The sequence below is a fragment of the Paramormyrops kingsleyae genome, chromosome 12, assembly GCF_048594095.1.
Source record: "Paramormyrops kingsleyae isolate MSU_618 chromosome 12, PKINGS_0.4, whole genome shotgun sequence".
In the NCBI taxonomy this organism is placed as follows: Eukaryota; Metazoa; Chordata; class Actinopteri; order Osteoglossiformes; family Mormyridae; genus Paramormyrops; species Paramormyrops kingsleyae.
In genome coordinates, this window is record NC_132808.1 from 912022 (window position 1) to 928373 (window position 16352).

At 39.8% G+C, this 16352-nt stretch overlaps 1 protein-coding gene across 1 annotated transcript in view; it reads right to left on the reverse strand.

Moving 5' to 3' along the window:
- Window positions 1-842: 842 nt before the first annotated feature.
- The window catches only part of LOC111844771 (uncharacterized), a 63361-nt gene continuing 47851 nt past the window's right edge, over window positions 843-16352 (reverse strand). Inside the window, exons 13-22 of the mRNA XM_072718484.1 lie at window positions 11090-11194; window positions 10371-10463; window positions 9428-9517; window positions 7793-7885; window positions 7540-7635; window positions 6565-6583; window positions 5922-5976; window positions 3000-3068; window positions 2607-2675; window positions 843-2259 (exon numbers count right to left, since the gene is read on the reverse strand). Of these exons, the coding sequence (XP_072574585.1) occupies window positions 2158-2259; window positions 2607-2675; window positions 3000-3068; window positions 5922-5976; window positions 6565-6583; window positions 7540-7635; window positions 7793-7885; window positions 9428-9517; window positions 10371-10463; window positions 11090-11194 (791 nt within the window). The 3' untranslated portion in view covers window positions 843-2157. The remainder of the gene's footprint in view (window positions 2260-2606; window positions 2676-2999; window positions 3069-5921; window positions 5977-6564; window positions 6584-7539; window positions 7636-7792; window positions 7886-9427; window positions 9518-10370; window positions 10464-11089; window positions 11195-16352) is intronic.

Consider the following 16352-nt stretch of genomic DNA (forward strand, 5'->3'; position numbering starts at 1 on the left):
ATGCCATTTTCCTTTAACACTTCACTTAATTTAAGTTTTTTCACTTAATTCAAATTACTATATTTTACTTTAATTTTATGGTTTTTGTTTGGCAGCCATTGCTGCCAGTCATCTGATATTTTTTACAGATATTTTTTTTGCTTTATTGAAGGTGCTTGATAATATATTTGTAAAAAAAAAAACCTGTAAAATAAATGTATTTCTCTGCTGAACTTCCGGTGTGGTCATTTTATTGAAGGTGATTTGTTGCAAGAATTTAGGAGATATCTGTAAAATAGCAATATTTAACTGTTGAACTTTTGGCACTGCCCTTTTAATTAAGGTATTTGATCACAATAATATTAAGAAAAAGCATAAAATAACAGTATTTCTCTTCTGAACTTATAGAACTTCCCTTTTAATCAAGGTATTTGATCATAATAATATTAAGAAAAGCTGTAAAATAACAGTATTTATCTGCTGAACTTTTGCAATTGCCCTTTTAATTAAGGTATTTGATCATAATAATATTCATTATTTTTATGTAAAAGAATAACGGACATTTTTTGTAAATTTAATGTTTTTGCACCTCATTTGAAATAAAACATTTTACTGTAATTTTACAGTTTTTGTTTGGCAGCCGCTGCTGCCAGTCATTTTACCGTTTTTTTACGAGATTTTTTTTTAAAGTGTATAAAGCTTGAAGAGCAGGCACACAGTTTCCCTATTAAAACGATATGAAATACCTCTAAACAAATGACACAGAATGTAAATAAATCCTATATGACTTCAATTAGACTAGTATATGATTTAATATAAGAACTTTAAATGATTTGTATATGAAAATTAGTAAGTTTCTTTATTCTTTTAGTAATACCATATACCTTTACATATTGTTTTCATGTAAAACTCATATAATATTTTATGCAGTTTTCATATATGACCCAAAAATTCCATTACATGTTTAATGTGTGCTTTTTAATATGAAAGTGGCCATAACCGGTCTGATTTTATATAGGACATATATTGGACTTGTATGAAACACAGAAGGCAATTCTGGCTGAATTAAGTAAGAAAAATATATGGTTGCTGTATATGAATCATACAGTTTTTTTTCATATGGGCAGAGTAATAATATATACTTTCTTGATCCCTGTTCTCCTTACACCTCCCCCATCTTGCTCTATGTAAGTGAGAGTGAGCTGGCAGCCACCCATAGCAGCTGGGAGTTAAGGGCCTTGCTCAAGGACCTGTAGATGTGCTGAGGCTGGGCTCAAACTGGTGACTATTTGATCACAAACATAGAAGCTTTGCTCACTTAGCCACACACTGCCCTCATTGTTAGTAAACTATACATTTCAACAGTGAAAACAACAAATAAAGGTAAGTCAGATAATCATCAAACAATGTACAAATATTTACACAGGAAGGTTTCTGAAATATTGTCATGAAACCACTTTGCTTAAGAACATAAGAACATAAGAAATTTACAAACGAGAGGAGGCCATTCGGCCCATCAAGCTCGTTTGGGGAGAACTTAGCTAATATCTCAGAGTTGTTAAAATCTTATCTAGCTCTGATTTAAAGGAACCCATGGTTTTAGCTTCCACTACAATAGCAGGAAGACTATTCCATACTCTGACTACACGCTGTGTAAAGAAGTGCTTCCTCAAATTTGTTTTAAAATGTTCTCCCGCTAATTTCCACTTGTGACTAAATTTCAAAAAATACATTGTTTTGCTAAGCAGTGTCTCTTCAAATGAAATAAATAAGCTTTTACACTAAGCAGATATTCCGAGAAATACTGTAGGATCGTGAAAAGTTCCATGTAACAAAAGCATAATATGCAGAGTTCAGTTTGGAAGCAACAGGATGACATGAAGGACCCTCTATTGATCTTCACAGCTGACTTTATCCTCAGGTGACTGACTATAGATACAACATAATGGTCCTTCTCAGGGTGCTGCTCTGTAGATGAACATCTGCTTATATGCATGTGCAGCTGGTCCTAGAAAAGCTTATTTGCTACCCAGCAAAGTCCCTTAACTCTTCAGATAGTTAACTGTAAATTAGCATCAATAATCTGATGCCTGCTAACAAGAATAACTTGTTGATTCATCAGGACCTGGTAAACTTGGGACTGCAGGCAAAAATCTAAAATTAAGCGCTATTGATCCTTCATACTTCTGTGTTCTTCTCTCCCAGTAATACTTCCTCTGTGTTTGGTTCACTGTGATCAGCAGGTGACGATGCCTCCATCTCTTGATTGTCACATGATCCCTGCAAAAGTGTGTCAATTGTTACATTTTATATTCTTTTTTCATCAAACGAATAATGTAGCCACGATGCAATTGTATTTACTATACCTACCTGGTTACATGATTTATTTTAATGTGACCAAATATTTAAAAAGGTTAACAACCCAAAAATTATAGTATGAATGAAATACTCAAACTCTCAAATGACTCTCAAACTCTCAAACTGCACATAGACTTTCATTAAGAAGCTAACTTCCTTATTCTTTTGAAATACACTGTAAAAACTGACAGGTAACAGTGTCCTTGGATCCAAAGTGCAGTAAATAACAGGAACCCTGAGAATCACAGAGATCTTGTTCCTCTGTTTACCTCCTCTGTGTTTGGTCCATTGGGATTAGGGGGGGACAATGCTTCAGTCTCCTCACTGTCATGTGATCCCTACAGAAGTGACAATATTAACTTAAATAGTCCATATTACCGGGTTTCATTAAACACAGCGCTGTGACCATGAAGTTTACATAATATTAGTTTATTAATGAAACATTATTGAAATGTTGGAATTACCAGCAACCTACAACCCAATATCTACAGCAGCTATTTAGGAAATCAAACTTTTAAAATATTCACAATGCTTTTGCATGGAGACTGTTGGTAAGAAGCCAACTTCTTACTTCCAAATCACACCGCAGCTAAATCTGCAGCTAATGACCCAGGGAGCCTCCATTACATTATCCCTGAGAATCACAAAGTCCTTTGTTTTACCTCCTCTGCCTTCAGTTCTTCGGGATCAGTGGATGATGACGCTTCAGTCTTGTGACTGTCATGTGATCTCTGCAAAAATAAAAGTGTTCGCTGATAAAATTAATATTTTCATGTTCCACTAATCGACAATTAGTGACCATGAACTGGTTTTACTTTTAATATTACAGCAAAAACTGGAGGTCACGATGAGAGGATGCAATATACGATGGCATAGAAATCAAACAGTCCAAGCGCATGATAATGTCAGGGATATATGAGATGATAAGCTAACATTTGGCACTCATAGCTGACATTTTGAATCCATAAGGAATGGGCAGGTATAAAAGGGTAAAGTGACTCTGATATGGGCCAAATCATTACAGCTGGATGACTGGGTCAGAGCATCTCCAAACCACAGGGCTTGTGTGGTGCTCACAGTTAACCGTAGTGAGTAACCTACCGACAGCACATGGCACAGTGGAGGGCAGAACAACGATCTCATCAGCGGGGGTCACTGTATGTTTTAACAGTCACCAAACCAGCATTCATGCTCTGTATGCTGTGCATTCTGGGCTTGGGCCTGTAAACCTCAGCTGTATTTCGTCATCATGATCAGATTGGTTTCTTTGCGCCTGGAATATCTGAAGCGCCACTCAAAGCCGTTTCCCTCGAGTCCCCATCTGAACGTGGTCTGGGGCCCCTGCTGGTTTGGGAGGCAGCTTTCACCAGGTTTGTTACCTTGGCTGGGAAGGGGGGCAGGCTGTTAGGGAGGGGAGACTTGGTCTGGAGTTGGGTGCCAACCCCTCCCCCACCAGTGATCCCTGTAACCCCAAGCTCCTGTCCTGTGCCCTGTTCATAGGGCTGCCAGAAGGGGGCACTGTTCGCTCATGTGGTGGCAATGCCTTCCTTTAGGGAGACACCAAGACACTTTCCAGCATAATGAAAATGGTAAAAGGAAAAACCTGACAGCTAGCAGCCACTGTGGGCCGAGCTTAGCAAACAATGTCTCAGAGTGGATCTATCAGCACCACAGCCTAAATGAGCCTACAAACGAGTGCATGAAGGCAGGCCCAAGCCAGGGCAAACTGGCTGGCATCAGAAGTGAAGGGGACGTGAGCTTGTATGGAATGGTCCAGAGGCAACATCCCACAACAGTCAGTGCAGCAGTAATAAGGGACACGTCAGACGCCATGGTGAGGAACACAGGCAGAATGTTAAAATTCTGGGCCTCCTATGGTTGCCCCACTGAAAAAACTGCCAAGGGGTAGCCAGAGTGTAGCCTGTTGGTGGCACAACTGAGATGGATAGATTGGGGAGGGCGTGTTCTGGGGGGCAGTGGGAGCCAGTTAAACTCCACCTGCCGCCCCTTGTCCCGGTATACCCCCCGTGAGGAGTACCCCCATATCTGCTTGGTCACACCGCCACTGAAATGCCCCCAGGTACTTGGGGAGGTCAGGCTGGGAAGTGTTCAGATTGTGCTGACAGTGTATGCGGGGGATTCGCTGGAGGAAAAGGCCCTGTAGTCCATCCATGTGCCTCATGGACGACGCTGGCCTGCCTCCCACTACTTAGCCCTGAGGTAGAGACCTGCGCGGGACGGATTTTTCAGTCCCGCTCCTGCCCGCTCCCGCAAGATTCTGTCCTGCTCCCGCCCGCTCCCGCAAAAAATATATATTATTTTCTCCCGCTCCCTCTCGCAGTATTCAAGTTTTGTCCTGCTCCCACCCGCAAAATCCCGCAGGTAAACATATAAGTAGTTTTATTTTTACCGCTTCTTCCCGCTACTCTGTTATTTGTTTCACTTGCTTCCCTTTTGAGTGTATATAAAAAAGAAAGTTGTAGTTTTTGTAGACGATTCGCCTGTAAATTGTTATTATTTTAATTTAGTCGTTCTTGTTGCTTTTGTGCAGTAGATAAATAATAGAGTATTTGTTTTTAATAAATTAATTTTAAGATAATTACATTTTGCGGGAGTCCCGCTATTAATTCTATTCTCCCGCAACCCGCACATACATGAGAACCTTACCACCCGCACCCGCATTCACCCAACAAATCTTGTCCCGCGCCGCACTCGGTGCCGCACTCGGTACCCTGAGGACAGACACAGCTATGCTGCAGTAGTGAGGGTGCCGAAGTTTGGGCAGTGCGTTCAACCGGACCTCCTAAAAAGTGATCTGGGGGGGGGGGGTCGTTGCAGACGTCTGGCAAACTTCTTTGGGCATCAGCAAATGACACAGAGGACCTGGAGTGGCAGGCCAACGCACACATGCCCCCACCGTACAGAGAGAGCTGCCAAGTATCAGCTCATCAGTTTTCTCTCCCCTAAGCAGCTGGTCCATGTTCAGCTGGAGCAGCCGCACCCCTTGCAGGCAGCCGTGAGGCTGGCGGTGGAGAGAGACATCGTGTGGAGCGAGTCGGCCGGGCCCCCCCCCCAGAGAGGACGCATCAGTTGCATTAACGACAGGTCAGAGCTGGGTTGGCCCTCATGGGCAACCAAACGTGGATGAGCTATTATGGGCCGCATGGCTCCATATTATGGGCGAGGCAAGGGGAATTGGTCCAGGGTCCACGTAGAGGAGGCTGTACTCACCCCAAGCACACGTGCCCCATCAATACAAGATACAGAGAGGCCCAGCAGCACAGATGGGGGAGTCCATCCCTCCTCCCCCCAGAAGCTGATGAAACCCCCCCCCCGGTGGCAGTGGTGGTTTGCATCTATGCTTGGGACTTTTGTCAAGTACCCGTCACAGTGGAGCAAGTCCTCTGCTCCATCCTAATGGACACAGGGGCCACCGGGACACTGGTGAGGCCTGACATGGGGCTGCCTGGACTCAGCTGGAGCCGACCTCTGTGCAGCTGCACACGGTGACCAGTGAGGTGACCCCCATGAGAAACAGGTCCCAGGACACCAAACAGAGGGGAAGATGTATCTTGGGCACCAACCTGGTCCAACTCGGTATCTTGCTGTCTCTGAATCAAGCCCATCTCTTCTTTTATTCTAGGGAAATTGTAATACAATAATTACAACTGAGCTTTGTCAGAATATCACATTTTAAGTTAAATCACTAGTTTACCAATTCCCAGTAACACCTTAAATGTAGATAATTCTTGGAATTATCTGAATTTCAGCTAAGGGTTTGGTTCCCATGTAAGAGCTGGATTACGGAGCTGAACTCAGATGAATCCACATTATAACATTTTAACACATGATGACACTCATTTGTAACATTGCTGCATGGTGACTCAGTGGGTGACACTGGCACCTCACACCTCCCGACTTTGGTTCTGTGTAGTTTGCATTCTCTCTCCATGTTTCCCCAAATACTCCGGTTTCCTCCCAGTACCAAAACATAAGGTTAGGCCAACCGGCATCTATAAATGCCCCATTGTATGTGACTGTGTGTTTGTTCTGTGATGGACTGGCATCCTGCCCAGGGTGTCCCCTGCCTTGTGCCCTGTGCTTCCTGTGACATGTGCCTGGCTCACCACGAGGGACGGATCGATTTTTTTTCTATATCTCTTTATTTCTACCATTTTATCATAAAAATAAGTGGTACATATACTATGTAAAAAAATGTCTACTCACTTTTCTTTTTTGACCAAACCTGTGATTTACAAAGATGCAAAAGCAACATGTTCAATTAGGTTAAAATAATGAGTAACATATCAGTAATAAGATATCAGTAATAGGTAGGATATCAATATGGTGTACTGTGCAATATCCAGTACTGTGCAAAAGTCCTAGGCAGCAAAAGAAAATAATGTTGGTGTAGAACTGTGCTATGCCTGATAAGTGTGTTAGCTTAGCCACCTTTGCTAAAATCACCCCAGTATTTGCAACAACCATACAATGCATAGTGTATTTTTTGACCCGACCACTTGCACACCTCATATAGCTAATCAATACTTCATTCATCCTTTTTAACTAATTTAACTAATTAATTAAATGACCTGGTGGTGAAATTTAATAAATACATGGAATGGCTCCCGTGAGGAGAGGTTTGAGTACTAAAGCAGTGTTCATCTAGCTGTCTCAAAAGATATCAGTAATTTTTTGGAGAACGGAAGACATTTTTACTAGTTTTTATTGTGTTATTCCTAATTTGTATATGTTCTAATATTATAATATTGTGTTTTTTGTTCTGAGTAAATGTGCATGTACTACCCATATATATAGCTTTAAACATTTATTTTGACTATCTACAACTTTTGCACAGCACTGTAGCTGCTAGGTTATTACAAAATTGATGAGTAATGATATTAAGTGATTACTTACATATTTACAATAATTTTATAATAATGAATACTAACAATTTTCTATTGACGTGTGCTGCATTACGGAGGTTGTGTTTATTTTAACTTCCTTTCATTTTGTAATAGTCAGAAGTCCCCATTTTGGCCTCAGTGTCCCCTACTGGCCAGGAGGCCATTACAGTTCTACACCACTGAAACAGCATCATAAAGGAAGAACAAAAAACCTCATGTTGAGATACTGGAAAAGTCCCAGTACAGAAATTAAATTTTTATGGTAAGTTATTCATCATATCTCTGTTATACTTACAGTATGCAGACATCTGTATAACAAACCAGCTGAAGAGGATGACAGACCCAGAAATCAGGACAATCAGCCGTAGATCCAATGGCTGTTTTCCTGTGTCTGAAATAACATGATCACAAAAACCACAGAGAACTGAGGTCAGCAAATGAGCAGTAAGTGACTGATATAAAATCACAGGAATCTAGCTGTATTTGTTAAGTTTACTTAGTAAAAGTAAAATTTCAGGAGAAACATCTCAAATCTATAGTGTATTTACCTGCTTTGAGTTGTAATGCTACAGCCAGGGCAACAGAATTCAGGAGAGGGAGACCAAAAGTCCCTGAGAAATATACATATTTACGGGGTTTGGCTGAAAGGTAGAGAGAAAAGCATTAGTCATACAGATACATACAGGGCTGTGATGAAGTATTTGGCCCGATTGATCACACTTAATTTTGTCTGATCTCCAAAGAAATTTAGTATAATAAAATGGACAAGCTGAGTAAACAACAGGCAGTTTTTAAATGATAATTTGTTTTATTGAAGGAAAATAACTCATCAACACCCATATCATGGGCAAAATGGTTGGTGGGGCAATGGGGGCCTGCGATGTCGAGGGCCCCCCTCTTACTGAAAAGTGTCACATATATGTGAAATTTCTGCAGAGTACAGATGTCATGCTTATTATGTAGTTTTGTAACATGCTAATTTTATATCTTTCATTTTTATGTGTGCAATTTCATTATGGTGGGAGTCACACACACACACACACACACACACAAATATTAGGTACAATACTTAAAACCATTTTGAAATATAATCGTTTGTAATGTTTTGTAGCCAAACTATGTTGTTGAGGCATATATTTAATGAAAAAAGCACGTTTCTGGAATTTTCTAACTGTTGCAGTGCAAGATGGGTATGATATTTTGAGACTACTTAAATCTCACCATCATTGATGGGCCTAATGGTGCAACTGGTGTAGGCAGGATCTAGGTGTGAATTTAGTAAGGGGGGGGCATGGTCCATTTTTGCACTTGGGCCCAGTCTACAGTTGTTCCACCACTGACCCATATCACCCATGTGACAAAGTAATTGCCCCCATTTTTGGTCCACTCTTCTGTACAGGATTCTTTTAATTCAGCCACATTGGATAGTTTTTGAATATAAACTGCCCATTTAAGGTCCTGCCCTAATATCTCAATGGGGTTCAAGAAAAATGATGGATCTCGCAGTGATTCACTGGAGTCCAAGGGTTTTACAGAGTGCTTTGTACGTCTTTCCTGACTGATTTATTTCATTAACATTTTTTTGTCAGGTCTTCAGGAAGTTCTTTTGATCGAGACATTACATCCACATTACTGGAAAGATTATATTTAAGTGATGTGTAGATTCAACAGGGCTGTCAGCTGTCAATAATGGGTGTGTCCAGTTTAATTTAATCCATTATGATTTAGATTTGGTTCATTGGTTGATTTGAGTGACATATCACATTCCTGATATGGGTGCTAGTGAATTTTCTACCTTTAATGAATCAAATGGTCATTTAAAAATTGTGTGTTGTGTTTACTGAAGTTGTCCTTTGTATTACACTGAATTTGTGAATTTGTTTGAAGATCAGAAACAATTAAGTGGTATGAATAAGAAAAAATAGAGTGAAACAGGAATTACTTTGTATTACTTGCAAATACTTTGTCACGGCACTTGTACATACTTTCAAACAGCTATACATCTGTAACTGGGTTTCATTCATCAATTGATTAATTTCATTAATTTAAACATTGATAATGGTCTGTTTACAAAACAAAATCATAATCTTTTATTTAAAATATAAGGGTCTCTATGAAACTTATATTTAAACAACTCATCAATAAAGGGGTTTATTAAATTTTAAAATAAAACAAATTTGTACCAAGGACACGTCGTCGATGCCAGAATCGAAAGAGCAATGTGACAGTCAGAATGTAGATTAGCACAAACTCGCAGGTCTTTACAGGTCGTCCTGTGGTCAGAATTACTTGCAGTTAATTTCTGTTTTTAATACAACAAAGGTTATTAATGAAATGAACAACTTCCTGTTCCTTTAAAATCAGTAAATACGACTCTGAAGACACACAGAACAAATTAAATAACAAAGCACTCTATCACCCTTTTTACAGCTTAAACAGAAGATATTACTGCCTGTTTTGTGATGATTACAACGTAGTATGGTGTAATTCAGTAATGACTTGATACTAGAAGTGGTTATAGTGCATTACTGTTAGGTGCATCCCAATGAAATATTTCAGGTTTATAAACATTTTACAAACACCATTTACCAACAATGGCTCACAGTTAAAACTCTATTATAGTCAGATGGTCACCATACCTTAAGAAGGACATTGCTGCCTTAGAAAAGGTGCAATGGAGGGCTACGGGAATGATTCCTGGTCTTAGAGGAATGTCTTATGAGGTTAGCTGAGCTGAATCTGTTTAGCCTTGAGCAAAGGAGACTAAGGGGGGACATGATCCAGGTCTATAAGATTCTAACGGGTCTGGATGCTGTTCAGCCAAATGGCTATTGCAATATTAGTCTAAATACTAGAACTCGTGACCATAAGTGGAAATTAGCGGGAGAACATTTTAAAACAAATTTGAGGAAGAACTTCTTTACACAGCATGTAGTTAGAGTATGGAATAGTGTTCCTGCTAGTGTAGTGGAAGCTAAAACCCTGGGTTCCTTTAAATCAGAGCTAGAAAAGATTTTAACAACTCTGAGCTATTAGTTAAGTTCTCCCCAAATGAGCTTGATGGGCCGAATGGCCCCCTGTCGTTTGTAAATTTCTTATTTTCTTACAGTTAAAGGTTTTCCTTACCTTTGTCATTTTCTAGAATCACACTTAGATACAGGAAACTTAATATTAGGTGAAGCAGGAAGAAAACCCCCAAAAGGATTTTCTGACCAAAATCTGAAAAGCAATAAAACATGAAAAACAATAGATTAAATAAAAATAAAACAGGCCCCCATAAAATATTATCCCTCTGTTTATGTTTTGCTGTTATATCTTTGAGGGGTGGGCACTTACAGGGGGTGGACAAAATCAGTCTATTCATTTCAAGGAACATCTTGCTGAATAAATAAAGGGCTTATTATGCCTCATCAACGCGCCTTCAAGGAACCAGGAATAAGCAGCAAAATACCAGGAAAACATTCATGATGATAAATTGTAATAATGTATCATCTTGGTCATAGATAAGAACTCAGGTTCTTCAAGGATGTGAAGGTCTAAGGGTTTCCATGGACAATTGAGGTCAATTTGTATAATGAGCAGGAGGGGAGCTCAACTGAATTAATTACTTAACATGATTTTTATAGGTACTTTGGGGAAAAAATATGATTAAAAATAAGTCAATATTTGAATATGCATAATTGTGCAATTCATTGCAATTTTAAACTTCATATAAGCAGGGGAAAGGCAAATTTTGATAATTATATGGATTTTAGTTGTACTCTGACTTAATATATAGAGTGACTTGTGTGAAATATCAGTAACAAACAGGCTGAATATAGTTCAGTACAAAGTTTCCTACTTACAGTAAAATCCCTCCAAGCGCTTTTTTTCATAATTCAATAAATAATCCTTGACATATATGCAGCCACATATTCCCAAAGTAGCTACTGCAATCGGAATTGAATATTCTGAAAAGAGAAAGATTACATTAGTCTGTAGTGTACAATTATCCACACTAGTGTCCTATCCTATCATTATTATTAATATAAAATGTAAAATCAGGTTTTCCTCATCTAAACACTTGCTGTCTTTCCTTTGGCTCCCTTTATAAAGGTACAATTCACATATTCCCAGTTACATGACACCAGGGTTGGGTTGTACTGGAATACAGGTACCTGCGTTACATATTCAGAATATAAAAATCCGTATTCTGTATTCAGCTCATTTTATGTTTATGAAACGGTATTCGAGAATACAGGCACCTTATGAAATCTATGATGAATACTTATAAAGGGCACCTTCCTAAGCCTAGATTAGTCTAATTCCTGCCTATGTGTGTTTGACTCTTGGCAAGATCATCATTTTCAATATAAGAAAGTAGCAGATAGAAAAATTTTTTTTTACGGAGTACAGTACCAGCTGTGCTTACCAACTAGGAAAAAACTGTCTACATCAAAAGATTAAGATTAAGAAATACTTTACTGATCCCAAAGGGAAATCCTTGCGCATAAGGCAGCAAGTGTGAAGAGATGGACGTACATATATAGACAAAGCACAAAGAGAGTATGCAGTGAAAACAAGTAAAAAAGGGTGCAAACAAATTAAAATGTACACAGTACAAAAATATAATATCCTGAAAAACAGGATACTGGAATATTACAGTTTTTCTGAATTACTAAAACACTAAATCCCATTGTAAAAACTAAACTGTCAACTACCAAAACTCTTTCATCAAATCAATCCCACAGTTGTCAAAATCTTAAACACTATTCACCTGGTTAGGACACAATTTGCAAATCTGAATCTCCCATTTACCAAAACTCTAAACACATTCTCAAACACAAAACACATTTAGCAGTGTGGTGCACTTGTACCCAGAATGGTGCACACAGACTACAGAAGTTAAATACAACTAACACACTGTTTTCATCATTTACACACTACCACTCAAAATTGAAAACACATGTGTCCAGACGAAGACCAAGAAGAAGATCTGTAATTTCAAATGACATTCGAGCAACTGTCATAGATCATGTTCTGGTGCATGGCATGACTATGAGGGAGGCAGGGCAACGTGTACAACCAAACCTAAGCAGGTTCTCAGTGGCTACTATAATCCGGACCTTCAGAGAAGAAAACAGGTAAAAAGTATACTTGACTCAGTAACGGGACAGTGAAAAATATTTTCTCCATGGTACTGTGTTTGAAAACATTTACTGAATAAAATATATATGTATGTATATATGTATACTTCTAACTAAATGGTTTTTTTTTAGAATTGAAAGATGGCCACATGAGGGTGGAAGAACACGCATGTTCTCACAACACCAGGAGACACTTATTGTGGATATGGTCCGTCAAAATAATGCAATTCGACTGCGTGAAATACAGCAAAGGATTATAGAAGACAACATACATTTTGAGGGAATAATTAGTGTGAGTCTGTCAACAATTGACCGTGTCCTGCAACGCAACAGGATAAGGATGAAACAAGTTTATTGGGTACCATTTGAGCAAAACTGTGAGAGAGTGAAAGAGCAACAATGTCAATATGTGCAAGTAAGTAAAGTTTTACAGTAAACTCAGTACTAGAATGTATCCTATATTGTCTGGGAAGCAGCACATGTATACATCATACTGTGTCATTTGCAGAACTAAATGTAGTTTGTTTTCACTGTGTACAGAGAAAAGTGTGTACACTTACTGCATAGTGCATGTCCTTCAAAATGCAGCATATTTCAATTGACAGTGCTCTAAATTTCATTAGGTTTTGACCTGAAAGTTAACTGTTTTGAACAGATTATCTAAACGTCTGAAAAATCGGCTGTAGTTGTACAAAGTTTTGCTGGTGGCGAACACTGACTGAGAGAAGTATTCATGAAATTTGGGGGAAGTGGTGATTGAATGCATATTGTGTTAAAGCAATGCAAACATATACATAGTTTAGCTCACATGGTCCAATGGTATGGTGCATGTGTTAAGTGTTTTGAAAAAGTGGACATGGTATTGAGACACGCGTTAAAATGATTGGAAAAAACTGTAATAGCTCAGAGTTGTTAAAATCTTATCTAGCTCTGATTTAAAGGAACCCATGGTTTTAGCTTCCACTACAATAGCAGGAAGACTATTCCATACTCTGACTACACGCTGTGTAAAGAAGTGCTTCCTCAAATTTGTTTTAAAATGTTCTCCCGCTAATTTCCACTTATGGCCACGAGTTCTAGTATTTAGACTAATATTGAAATAGTCATTTGGCTGAACAGCATCCAGACCCGTTAGAATCTTATAGACCTGAATCATATCCCCCCTTAGTCTCCTTTGCTCAAGGCTGAACAGATTCAGTTCCGCTAACCTCTCCTCGTAAGACATCATGAGTCACACCTATACTCAAGTAAATACCAGGAACAGGTGTGGCTCATCAGAAGCCAGGTAGGATAGAAAACCTACTGGACAGTAGCTCTCCAGGACCGGACTTGGAGATCCCTGATCTAGGGGGATGGTGGTGGTCTAGTGGTTAGGGATCTGGCTGGGCTCCCATTAGGAACACCGGAAGATGGTGAGTTCAATTCCAGGGGGTGCCAACATTGTGCCCCTGAGCAAGGTGCTTGACCCCAACTTGCTCCAGAGGGACAGTCCCTGTAGTTACCGTACTTCACTATAAGATGCTTTTGATAAAAGTGTCTGCTAAAATAATGTGAATGTTATACTGTAATATATGTGTTGCCATACCCACTGTTTTAGCACAGATTACATTGTGTTGCCTTGCAAAAAGGAAAGGGACACTCCATGGCCTCATTTGTATAAATGGTAACAAAGCAGCAAACAAAAACAAAATATGGAATTTCTGCTAAAAGCATAATTATTTGTGTTACAGTTTTAAATAATGCAATCCGACTTCGTGAGTTGCAAAAACGCATAATTGCTGATAGAAATGTATTCAGCAATATCAACAGGGTCAGCACTTCTACACTAAGTCGCATCTTACAGAAACATAACTTCAGAATGAAGCAGCTGTATAGGGTGCCATTTGAGAGAAACAGTGTCAGGGTCAAGGATCTGCGCCATGATTATGTGCAGGTATGTGTCACTTTACTTTACATACTATATGTTGTGATGTGGGAATGAGGGTTTATGCTGCCTCCTGCCCTGCCTGCAGCTTGTAGTTTTTGTCTATAGTGACCCAACCCAGCCCCTACTTGTGTGAAAATATATACAATATGTGTTTTCAGTAACACTATTCCATATTTTCTGTTACAGACAGTTCTGGATTTTGATGCCGCCGAACTGCCACATGAGTTCATCTACGTGGATGAGGCAGGCTTCAATCTAGCCAAAACCAGGCGTCGGGGCCGTAACATAGTTGGACAAAGGGCTGTTGTAAATGTCCCTGGGCAGCGTGGGGGAAATATCACCATGTGTGCTGCAATTAGTGTCCAAGGAGTCCTGCATCACCATGCCACTCTAGGTCCATACAATACAGGACAGATCGTTGCATTTCTAGATGCACTACATGCAGTTGTGCAGGACAGACTAGAGCAGTCCAGGTTTGTTGTCATCTGGGATAGTGTTAGTTTCCACCGGGCAGCTCTGGTCCGAGATTGGTTCAACAACCATAATCATTTCACAGTTTTATACCTGCCCCCTTACAGCCCCTTTCTAAATGCAATCGAGGAATTCTTTTCAGCGTGGCGGTGGAAAGTATATGATCGGCAACCACATGCCCGAATGACTCTTCTGCAAGCAATGGAAGAGGCATGTGGAGACATTGAGATAGGATCAATCCAAGGGTGGATTCGGCACACAAGGCGATATTTTCCCCGATGCCTAGCCCGTGAGGACATCGCCTGTGATGTTGACGAGGTCTTGTGGCCAGATCCAAACAGAAGGCGGGATCCATAAGCCCACTCCCCCACCACAAACACACACACGCACGCATGCACACACACACACACAAATAAAGCATATGTTTTCCCCCAAGAGCAATTTCTTCAGTGTTTTTTTTTTTTTTTACTTTTGTTTTGTGATTCAATTTTTTTTTTTTCTTTAAGAATGTTTGTTTTTTTGTAAAAACTCTTGTTTGATTACTGCAGAAATTCTACTTTTGAGTTTTACAGAAAACTGAGTCTGAGCAAACTAGAAACACAAAGACTGCAGTGTTTTATATAAAGCCCATCAGTGTGTTGCTGCTGATATGAAAGAGTAATTCAAATGGTGCTTGTGTGTATGGTTTTGTTGCAAGAATTAGATTTTTAGAAAGGAGTGTAAAGTTTTGATTGCAGTGTTTCATTTTGGCATAGATGTGAGTTGTTAATCTCCAAGTGCTATGTCTGATGGGTTTGTGTGTAGAGTTTTGACACAATGTGCCAAATTTAGCAAAAAGTGTGTAAGCAATAGGCAAAAACTGTAAATGTGAGTACAAGGATAAATGAATAAATAAATATTATTCTCCCGCTATCCCACAGTGTTTTGTATTTATTTATGTAGTGTGTAACTGTTGCTAAGTTGTGTTTGCACATTGGCTGGTTTTGTGTGGTTTTTGACAGTAGTGCTTGATTTTGAGTAAAGTTAAAATAGTTTTGGGTCAAATGTTTGGTTTTGCAAGACAAGTCGAAGGTTTTGTGAGTGTAGCTTGAATTTTAGAGTTTGTGTTTAGTGATCAAGTGGACAGGCTTTTGGCCCCAGCCGAGGTGGATCCAGTGGTCGTGGTGCATGTTGGCACCAATGACATAGGAAAGGGCAGAAGGGCTGTTCTGCAAGATAAATTTAAAAAAGTCGCGGATAAGCTTAGAAGCAGAACATCCACGGTGGTATTCTCTGGAATACTTCCCGTGACACGTGCAAGTAAGGCAAAGTTAGCTGAGATAAGGGGATTAAATGCGTGGCTAAAATGGTGGTGTAGGAAAGAGGGGTTCAGGTTTATGGGGCACTGGCAGACCTTCTGGAACAGGTGGGACCTGTTCAAGCCGGACGGGTTACACCTGAACCATAGGGGAACCAGTGTATTGGGGACAGGCGCGGAGGCAGGGGGTGGCCGGGGGGGGCCGTGGCCACCCCCCGCCGAAACCCGGCCACCCTATTGGCCCCCCCTGGTCTGACCACAGCCATCCATGCAACCACCCGCGCGAC